The sequence below is a fragment of the Lampetra planeri genome, chromosome 11 (assembly GCF_965212315.1).
Source record: "Lampetra planeri chromosome 11, kcLamPlan1.2.h2, whole genome shotgun sequence".
NCBI lineage: Eukaryota > Metazoa > Chordata > Hyperoartia > Petromyzontiformes > Petromyzontidae > Lampetra > Lampetra planeri.
This window is the reverse complement of record NC_136117.1, coordinates 7,377,426-7,388,963: the sequence shown is the minus strand read 5'-3', so window position 1 is coordinate 7,388,963 and position 11,538 is coordinate 7,377,426. Positions and strand designations below refer to the sequence as shown.

At 47.0% G+C, this 11,538-nt stretch overlaps 1 protein-coding gene across 1 annotated transcript; it reads left to right on the top strand.

Annotated features, from left to right (window-relative positions):
- Positions 1–6,186: 6,186 nt before the first annotated feature.
- LOC144721431 (uncharacterized) lies at positions 6,187–10,146 on the top strand. Its single transcript, XM_078599043.1, has 3 exons — positions 6,187–6,199; positions 6,651–7,638; positions 8,983–10,146. Exons 1-3 carry the CDS (start codon positions 6,187–6,189, stop codon positions 9,731–9,733), a joined length of 1,752 nt encoding a protein of 583 aa, XP_078455169.1. The 3' UTR covers positions 9,734–10,146.
- Positions 10,147–11,538: the final 1,392 nt, after the last annotated feature.

The following is an 11,538-nucleotide window of genomic DNA, read 5'->3' as shown; positions in this document are numbered from 1 at the left end:
TGTCCGTCGTGCAGGGATGGGCTGGGTGGGGAGGGAGGGGCTGGGTGGGTAGAAGAGGGTGGGGAGGGGCTGGGTGGGGAGTGTGGGGCTGGGAGGGGAGGGTGGAAAGTGGCTGGGTGGGGAGGGTGGGGAGGAGCTGGGTGGGGAAGTGGGGGGGTGGGAGGGGTGGGGCTGGGTGGGGAGGGGCTGGGAGGGGAGGGTGGGCCTGGTTGGGGAGGGTGGGGAGGGGCTGGGTGGGGAGGGTGTGGAGGGGCTGGGTGGGGAGGGTGGGGCTGGGTGGGGGATGGGAGGGGTGGGGCTGGGTGGGGAGGGGTTGGTCACCCCGTGGTGCCCTTATAAAACTCAATGTTTAACCTACACACGCCGGCTTGTGCCCGCCCTCATAGTCGGGCATATTTGCGGAATACACCACGCCGCCGTTGACCCTGGCCATTGACCGAGCAACCCAACGTTCCTACCAGCTCCCTCCGCAGGAATGTGTTTGTTTAATGCCAATAATTGTCGATAATAATACGTTGTGACACTTATTCATATTCCGATTCCCTAAATCCAATGTCATAGCTTCATCGCGAAATATAGGAAAATTAATGAGTACGTACAAGTCATCTCAAAGTGGCCGCGAAAGGCCCTCTTGTCGACACACGTGGCGTTGTACAATATTAAATGTAAAGGAATCACTTAGAGGCCAATGGCAGCCATAACAGACCCTGGGTAATAATACTCGCATTTATAAACGGAGATGAGCCTCCGGTAGGTTAAATAGCAGCCACAAACACATCGAGAGCAGCGGCTATCACTCAGTTTGTTCTATGAGCCACTAATCACCGTACCACGGTGTGCGAGATACATAAATATACCGCCCCGTATATCAAATTTTTCACATATGGTGGAAAGCAAAACTGTGTTTGCTGCTGCTGCTGCCGGTTTCATATAGTCGCTAAATATTTAAAGATGAGGGCCGCTATAATCTCGCCCCGCATGTGCCCACTCACATCACCCCATCCCCATCTGCCAGGCGCCAGCAAAGAGCAGGTAACACACACACACACAGGTGAATGTGCAGTAAAAGCGTTTTCCCGAAGGGGCATAGCACATCAATCCCCCTCCCCCCCTTCCCACAACCTCCCTGCCACACCACGAATTATAACTGGACGCTGGTGTATAGTGTCAGCCACAAGATTGCCCTGGCTCCATCATGAAATATTAAGGGGTACAGCAACATGGGTTAGTTTCAGGTAGGCGTATGCTCATGGGCAAGCCCCGAGGTCTGTGTGGGTTTGCGTGTGCGAGTCGGTGGGTTGGTGTAGAGGAAGAAAGCTGCCCCTGAGTGTTTGTCAGGGTGGGATCGTTGTAGGAAGTGGGCACGCACAAAGATGTGAGGCAATCACCCCCGGACAGGTGTGAAGACCGCACCAGCCAGAACAACAAAGCAGTGCAAAGGACAAGACAGCGACGGTGACGCAAGTAAGTGGTGCTTGTGATAACTGTTTTTTTACCATTTAAAGCTTTCGTGACTGCAGGGATTCATCTTCTTGGTTCTTTCGAAAGATCCAAGATGATGTTTTTTACCCTTTTATCTGGCAAAAAACTGACACCTTTTTACGAGGAGTCATGTTTGCATAGACCACAATACCTGCAGTCATAATGCAAACAAAAAACATAACTCTGATAATGTATGCACTGTCCTTGAAGTTGATTGGTCCACACCCGAGACAGCTTTCCTTAGAGCCTAGTCTCACATGGTGTTGGACCAGATGACGCCAAAAGGCGCACAACTCAAAGACAATGCACCATCAGTGGTGCTTCTTCCAATGCGGTACTGCCCTGGAAATGTGCGAGTCTGTCTATCAAATGAAATGCTTCGTGAAAATATTTTTAACAGTGTGTTGCTTCATGTATTGAGCTGCAGGAAGAGCCTCCTGTTTAAAACGAGATGCTTTAAACGAGCACGAAGTACTCACATTTACCCAACCAAATACATTTAAAGAATCTTCATTTCGACTGGAGGAATCCGATGAGGGATGAAGCTCTTTTTCACAGACGTCCAGTATTGTTGTGCCAGTCTGCCTCGTGAAGTGTGGTTGTCCAGCATTGCTGCTGTAAATTATTGTTTCCGAAGCAGCGTGCCTTGTATCAGCTGGGTTTATTCCAGCAACTATGTCGTCAATGTTTTACAATTTAGCGCTTCCAAGCCTCATACAATCCAAACATTAGGTACTTATTACTTTACAGCCTGTGTTCTGTATTAAGAGAATGCGAGTTCAAATACGATGGATTATTTAGTGTGATAATTTTTTTTTTATTCACTATCTAATCTATTGTACTGAGGTAAATTGCAAACGGCATCAAGGTACGTACAACGGGATCATTTTGTTTATAAATGTTGAAAACTCTTTAAAAAAAATTGGCAAGACCGTCATAGAGAAATAAGACGGGTGATGAAATATAATGCCAGATTGTTATCCAGCAAAGGTCATCCTTGCATATGTGGAAAATAACAGCAACGTGGACATACAATATATGGATACATATAAATGCATTCAAAGCAAATAATAATCATACTTTATGAGATGCAAACATCAGCAAGTAGGTGATGCATTGCTCTCCAACATAAGGGTGTACTGAAGCTGTCATAAATTGGCACCTTTGTTCACGTGGAAACTTTATTAACTGACTGTCGGGTGGAAGAGGATGTACAACACAGATTTAACTCACACGATCTGACCCAAAAAATAGATTATGAAGTACACAGTCAAGTAAAATATAGATGTGTGGTATTTCTAAGTGTAAGGGCGTTTATGAAACATCATGGTACAGCCTAATTTTGTGTTTGCACTTTTAACTGTGCATGCAGCATGTGGATTTAAAATCTACAAATACATTCAAAACATGTATTATATAAAATGCTGTTTAACTGATTACTTGATATGGACATCACACATATGGTTAATAACGTATTACGTGTGTTTTCCGTATTCGGGCTGATTTAGAACATTTCCATCAACAAAATACACACAGGAGAATCACATTGTTGAGGTGTTCAGTATACATTACTTTAGTTGTATTAATAACATTCGATAGCGTTGAACTCTGAAATGTATCCCTAGAATTAATTTCCGGTTGGCGTGATATTTATCCTTAATACGTTAGTTTTAAGGGATGCTACTTTGGTGTCGTGGTTAGCGCACTGGACTTGCAACCCAGAGGGCACTAGTTCAATTTGTTCTTCCAGCATGGCACACAGTGGGGCAAGTTTATTAAATCCCCTTTCTTCCGTCCACCCAGCAGTATAAAGGGGCCGTCCATAAATGACGTCACGCACCTAGGGGGGGTCAGACATTTGTGACGATGTGTGACGAGGGGAGGGGGGGGGGTGAGAAATGTGACGTCACATCAAAATGCGCAACTTTAAATAAATATAGACAACACGTTCTAATTAATTAATTAGACTTTTTAATAAATGTTTTCTCCTACAACATCAGAGTGCAGCGCCACATTAAATACGCACTACAATGACAATAGTTTAAAGCGATTTGAAGCATGTTTTATTTTGGGGGAGGGGGGGCAGAGCTTTTGACGTCATATTTAAGGGGGGGGGGGGTCTGACTTTTTGTAACGCCGTGTGACTAGGGGGGGGCAAAAATCGTCCAAAATCGCGTGACGTCATCTATGGACGGCCCTAAATGCGTGCAACACAAATCTAGAATTACAACACAGTTGATTAGTCGGTCGGGTGTGGTGGAGTACAGTGGGGGTACTGCCACCTATTCAAAGAGGTTTTGTCCAGCACGAGTAAAGAGATTAAATATCCACGACTAGATCGGCTCTCCAGAGCTCCCTCTAAGCCGTGGTGATCTATCCTCCAGCAGTGGGATGGGCAAGTAATTGCAGGGCTGAAACTTGACCTCTTTACATTAATCTTCTTGGTTCTTTCGGTAAAGTCACGTAGAAGGGAAGTAATAAAATAATAAAAATAAAACATAATAAAAAAATTCTCACGACGTTTCGGCCACCGAAAGAACCAAGAAGATGAATCCCTGCAGTCACGAAAGCTTTAAATCGACTCTTTACATTAACTTGAGTGCAATAGGCGCATATTTGTGACAACACCTGGTCAACAATATATATTTTAATGTCGAATACAAACAAATCCTCACATATAGCTGCAGGGGGATCAGCTGAGAGGGTTGACGTATTAATCGAATTGAGTGCACCACGTGGCGGGATTTGGGTTGGATTATACACGGCGCACGGCGCTTGTTGCATACAGGGATTAATCAACAGGAGGCTTTTGACGAGAGCGATCAGATATGCAGAGGTCCCGTATTTGATCCAGAAACATTCTGTTATTGAGTTCCACTCCATAGATTAAAATTTCATGCTCATGTCCAGTCTACTCTGTAGGCATTCGATGGCATGACTGCCGCTTAAGCGCGTGCACGCGTGCGGGTTGGTTCCCAACACGTGGGGTCCAACGTCACACGTCTTGCTGAACAGCTTGTGGTACAACCCCAAAAACACATCAAAGAGCTCTTCCATCAGGGCAGGGAGGAATTCAAAATATCAAAAATTAAAACAGCAGAATGTGGACATAAGCAAACCCCTTGGGAGAAAGGCCACGTGTGCTTGTATCAGAAGCTGCCAATTGCCTTCTCCGCACCAGTGCATTGTAAGGATGTGATGCCTATGAGAAATGTATTTATAAGGTGTGCTTATATCCAGCTTAGAATTCACGATTTTCTGATGTCTTTTGGCTTTCCTGTGGAGATAATGTTGCATGGTATTTCCTCCGTTGGATCAATACTGCCAATAGTCGTGATCACGGTCCTATTGTTGTTACTATTTGAGTATGGGGATACAATTCTTGACGTAAAGCTTTCGTGACTGGAGTAATTTATATTCTTTGGGTCTTTCGGTAAAGTCACGTAGATAGTTTCAAATAAAATAGCAAAAGTAACAATTTATAACATTTTTTGTTATTTTCTTTTAACCTATCTACGTGACTTTACCGAAAGACCCAAAGAATATGGGGATACACTTTGATTTTGACGAGAAATTCCAGTTCGCAGAGCAATAAGACTTGTGATCTGGTCAAGGTGTCCCGAAATAGCACTGTGTATACAGCAGTCGATATTTAAAGCCCAATTTTAACATCAGGATATCTCTGCAAACGAAAATGCATGACACTGAGTGCATCCTTTGCAGCCATCATTGAGACGCTTTTCAAATTACTACAAACGTAAATATATGAAAGTTCTGGAGCTACTTGTGACGACCAGAAGATGTACTCTGGCATTGAATCAATTTAAATTTCAATTGGTGTTTACATTCAGAATACCAGTATTGCTCTTGGGTAGAGTCCAATCATAGATAATCGAGTGCAGAGCTACTAAATGTGACCTGTTTGTTTTTAATACCCATATTAATAATACCCTGCAGTAATCCATGGGTGTAGCTTTAAGAGCCAATGTTATCATACTCCACTGTAAACCCGGGGACAAAAGTACAAAAGCCTGGCCATCGCGAACATTAGTGATGAGTGATATTTGAACCAGTCCTTGACCTTCCTTCATCAAACCACTCTGACCAGCATGAAGTATGGTAAAACAACCCCATGAATGAAAGGCGTAGATTCACTAAGAGCAGTGGATTGCATTTGGAAATGTGGCTAAATTCCATCTGTGAGAGTTTGGCATGTGCCAGCACCTGGACAAAAAAAAACCGATGAAGCTTGAAAAACATCTGGCCTAAATTCCCAAATAGACGTCTATGCACACAACATTCTGTTGGCAAAACCAACCGCGTGAGAACTGAGAAGACTGGAGAGACGTGGGAAGTTACATCACCACAATTGGGCCTAAACAGCTCAGAGGAGAGAACCCGTGGTGTTGGCTTGACGCCAGACTGGCCCAGCGTTTCACAGAGAGCATTGAAAGGGGGGCTACTCGCATTAAAGTTGACGGGAGGGTGTTTTTTGGGGGGGGGGGGGCGGGCTGAGAGTTGCTCGCGTTGGCTTGTGGGATTAACTACGTTGTCTGTGTGTGCGCGCTCGTGCGTGTGCGTTGTCTTTGTGCGCGCACTGACACCGACCACTGTCAGGAGCACGCGTCGCAAGCGCCACACACGAGGGAGCAGAGGAAGACGCGCACCGGGACACAGCTCCAAGTGTCTACTCGACACCGAATTATGTTGCGAATCGGTGAGATAAACCCTCGCACGCACGTTTTCGTCGTTGTATGCGTTAGCGAATGTATAACATACCCGTGAATATCCATTATATGCGTGATGTACATAGGAATGCATGTGTTGTGTGCTACTGTGTGTCATGTTTGCACGAATGCATGCACATGTGGAATTTGCGTTTCGGCTCCAATAGAAAGTAGTGAAAATGAACAAATTACATTGGCAAGGCTGCACTTTGCTCCCAGCTGTCATTGTAATGCATTCGCTCTATTTGATTTGCAAACTTTATTTTGTCTTAAGTAGCGTTTGTAAATGGTGACAGTGATCTTATATTACCAAATTCCCACCGAAATCTTGTCTCATTTGAGTGCAAAAAAGTGACACTCTCACGAGCTCGTTGCCGGCTTGTACGCGAAACCGCTCAAGGTGAGCGGCCGCTGTTCTTCGTCGTTTTCTCCCACCGCCAGATGTTTCCACGACGATCGTGGCTCTCGTAGCCCTGTGCTCCAACGCGTCGCCGGCCTCGCCGTGCCCCAAGGGCTGCACGTGCCCATCCCCGGGCACCCTCGCCTGCAGCGGGCACGTCAACTCGAGCGCACTGCCGCCGGGTACCCAAGCCCTGCTCTTGCTGGGCCACCTCCCTGCCCCGCTGGTGCTCGACGCCCTCCGCCTGCGCTCGCTGCAAGCCCTGGACGTGTCCCATACCGGCATCTCCATCCTCCCACCGGACGCTTTCTCCGGCTGCCCGGCGCTGCTCTCGCTCAACCTGAGCCACAACGCGCTGCGCGGCGTGCGGGAGCACGCGTTACACCGCCTGCCCTCCCTCCGCCTCCTCGACCTGTCCCACAACAGAATCCGTGGGTCCGGCCTCTTCGATCTTCTGCAGCGCCTGAGCTCCCTCTCGACGCTCAACGTGAGTCACAACGCCCTCCGCCAGCTGGACGGGTTCCGTGCCGGGCGGGCGAACCCCCCACGGCCGCTTCCGCACCTGCGTCACCTGGACGTGTCCTACAATCGCATCGTGGAGATGTCACCTGTCACGCTCTCGGCGTTTCCGGGCCTGGTGACGCTGCGGGCATCGCACAACCGCCTGGAGGAGCTGAGCGAAGAGCTGTTCCAACGCTCGCGGGAGTTGCGCTTTCTCGACCTCGCCTGGAATCAGCTCTCCCGGCTGCCCGAGGGTTTGTTCGGAGGCACCACCGCCCTCGAGAAGCTGGACCTGCGCGCTAATCGTCTGGCGAGCATCCCCAGCGGATTGCTGGGACCGCTGGGCCGTCTGGCGTGGCTGCAGCTCGAGTACAACCCCTGGGAGTGCGACTGTTCCCTGTGGGGGCTGAGGCTGTGGCTGGAATGGCTCACGTTTCGAGGTTTGCATCGCATGACCACCCAGGGCGTGCGAGATGGGTTTTTTCAACAGACCACCGTCTCACATTTGCAGAAGAGGGCGGCACACTGGTGCTGATACCCAGAAAGTCGGAGCCAGTCCAGAGTTTCACTTATTAAATGCATGTTGCTGGCTAATAGAACGAAATGGTTTCTATCACCAACAAAACATAATTTAATCAATGGTGAAATAAATCAACTGTTTTATTTATCATTACCCACAACGTGCATAATTTTGTACAATTTAGCTGCACTGCACTGAACGGGTTCCAAATTGTTCATGGAAAGCTCCTGCCGACAACATCAGGTAACCCAGCAAGCATAGTTAAACTGGCCACAAACTTGTTGATGAGGCATATTAAGTAGAAGCCAGTCTACAGTTTGTCCGATTTAACAAATGCTGCCATATGCTGATGGACTTAAATAGTTGCATTTTATTGGTGGTGAACACTGGGAAGATTGATATTATATAAACCTCCGTCACAAGCCACTGTTCCATGCAACACAGTACAGGACGTCTCTCGTTAGGGTGCCTTCGTTTGACTTATCATGAAATTGTCAAATAAGTAAAACTTTATTTATCAGGTTTTTTGGGTTCCGGTTGATGCTGGTTGTAATCGCCAGCGAAACGTCCTACTTAATTGTAAATGTTGTGGATTTTCTCTCTAACACACCGGGGTGTGCTAATGCAGTAACAAATTGGCTCGTTTTGTTCACGTGACAAACCTAATTAACTGTCGGGTGGAGGTGGGTATAAGACACATTTACATATACGCGATCTAACCCAAAAAACGTTATCATGAATATTGGTTGTGAAAGCCTACGTGTTAAAGCTAACATTACTTAACACTAAATCTTGACGTAACGCTTTCGTGACTGCAGGAATTCATATTCTTGGGTCTTTCGGTAAAGTCACGTAGATAGGTTCAAAGAAAATTGAAAATAAAAACTACGACGTTTCGATCGCAACACAAACCTATCTACGTTACTTTACCGAAAGACCCAATAATATTAATTAACACTGCATGATCTAAGCACACAAGTCAAATAATACACCGACTCCTAATATACCATCACCGAGCGTTAGTTGATAATACTCCCGTATTTTTAATTACCTTTATTCGGGGAAGCTTTTTACATCTCTAAACACAATCCAGATATTTTAGACATTCAACAAAATCAAGACCAGAGTGAAAATGACGTTTGTCTTTATTTTTGACAAATCAATCTACCTTGGTACGACACGAGTAACTGTTCAGCAAGGCTTATACGCTTGCCTTGTGTGTGTGGTTGTGCAGGCGGGGAGGTGGACAGGTTGTCGTGCTCTGCACCGAGGGAGCTCAGGAACAGGCCACTCCAGCAACTGTCCTCCGATATGTTCTCCTGGTGCCAATCATCTGTGCGCGAAACCCACAGCAACACATCCGACGGGGCACAGAGGCTCTCCGAGTCCTTGCTTTTCGAGGCAGAGGGGAGGCAGGACGATCAGCGTGAAGGACACCCTTTCATGTCCTCTGAACACAAACCCCCACCACCTTCAGCAGAAGAGACCGTACCGTCCTCGGCACAACGCTCACCGCCGCCACCTTCAGAGGAGCAACATTCGCCCTTCTCGGCAAAGGAGCCACCACCTCTGTTCATGCCGGCGCAGATGCCCCAGTCTTTGTCCGCCAAAGAACCCTTGGCATTATCGGTGCAGGAGTTGCTGCCTCCGGCGCAGCGCCGGGCTCCGGCTCATCTGTCTGCGGGGGGTCCCATGGCACTCGCCATGGAACAGCCCGGCACGCTGTCCCCGCGCTCGGTGCAGCGCGGCATCAACGACGCGTGCATGTTCCACCACCGCGTACGCGCACGCCAGCCCAGCGTGCGCTACGCCCTAACCACTGTGGTGGTGGCGGGAGTGGTGTGCGGGCTCCTCTGCGTCATGATGGCTGCGGCGGCGGGCTACGGCTGTGTGTACGCAGCCATGGCAGCGCACCGCGCCGTCGAGAGCCGCCGGTTGGGCGGCGATGGTGGGACGGAGGCCGACGGCACCATTCCACTAGCGGCCACCGAAGGAACGGCTGACAGCAGCGATGGGGGTGACGTTGGCGCGGCCGGTGGGAAAGAACCGCTCATGTCTTGTCCTGGAAACGGTGCCAAACTCAAGCCAGACAGCCGCGTGTGAACGACCCGCACCAGCAAGAGCGATGTTCCACACCGTCCGGTCTTATCGCTCGCGCGCGTTGTATCCTCTTCCAAGACCTAGTGCCGCGTCAAAAGCACGTGGGTTGCAGAGGCTGGCGTGGATTAAGCACTGGAAGCTCTGGTCATAAAATAATTGCGGGGTCATCATCGTCGGTTATCGCGATCTACCGCTGGGTGAAGGTGTCCCCGTGTCGCCGCCGTCCCTCAGTTTTGGGATGCCACAATCCATGCGACTCCTGCACATGGCCATCTTAAAAAATAAATTATCATTGTAAACAATCGTTAAACTTTGATTTAAAGCTTTCGTGACTGCAGGGATTCATATTCTTGGGTTATTTCGGTAAAGTCACGTAGAAGGGAAATAATACAATAATAAAAATATAACACAATAAAAATTCTCACGACGTTTCGACTGCAACACAAGCAATCGTCATCAGGTGTGAAATCCACAGAAAGAAAATTTGAAAAAAGTTGGGCGCCGACGGCGGTGGATTTCACACCTGATGATGATGATGATTGCTTGTGTTGCAGTCGAAACGTCATGAGAATTTTTATTGTGTTATATTTTTATTATTGTATTATTTCCCTTCTACGTGACTTTATCGAAAGAACCAAGAATATAATCGTTAAACTGTTATGTTTCTAATGCTGATTTATGGCATTGATGATGGACATAAACCAAACTTCCACAAAGCAATAGTTGTCATATGAAAAATAACTAATTTCAATTGTCCTTGTGCATTGCATCACTTTCTTCAAAGCCCTACTTGTTGCTGTGACGGTGCTTACCAGAGGTGGGACAAAGGCATTGTTATGCAAGTCCAAGTCGAGTCGCAAGTCATCAAATTCATGACTCGAGTCTGACTCGAGTCCAAGTCACATGACTCGAGTCCACATCTCATAGGTGGGACAAAGTCATTGTTATGCAAGTCCAAGTCGAGTCGCAAGTCATCAAATTCATGACTCGAGTCTGACTCGAGTCCAAGTCACATGACTCGAGTCCACACCTCTGGTGCTTACTATAGTAGGAAGCATATAACAGTGTTTTTTTTTAATTAAGGGCTCAACATAAGCCTTTGATATATATTTACTAAATGTGGGACACCTGCTCTTGTGGTTCCCATGCCAGAACTGTGTTTTTCATGTGTACGTGTGTGTAAGTTTGAGGTCTTCCTATCAGAAAGTATTCCCTGTAAAATCTTGATTTTAAGCTTTCGTGACTGCAGGAATCCATACTCTAAAATAAATTTGTATTTTAGGTATAAAATAATATATTTTATATAAAAGAAATTTTTATTTCATACCTAAAAGAACATTTTATTTTATACCTACGTGACTTTACCGAAAGAACCAGAGTATGTATTCCCTGTAAAGTATAATGTACATCCTTTTTTCAATCCACTGCTGGATGAAGGCTTTCCCATGCTATGTCAGTCATGGGGGTCGTGTGACCATTCCTTACCGCGTTGGCGGGCGCGGGTCGATGAAATTGGAGGTGGGGGGGCGCAGGACTGGGTCAGATGTTTAGACAGCGCTCGTCACTGTTGTGCGAATAATTGAAGGCACCAAGTCAGGCTCATGCTGCGATTATAATTATGTAACGAATTAAAATTTGTTTTGAGGCATCCATTAAGACACATGCAGAATAATACACGGGCTTTTTTTATACTATATATTTATAGTACGTGGATTGTGTTTGCACAGAACAATGGCAGATCCTGTGACATGGTCTGTGAAACGTAAACCCAGTGCAGATCAAATTTGAGCCCGTACAGTTTTCCACGT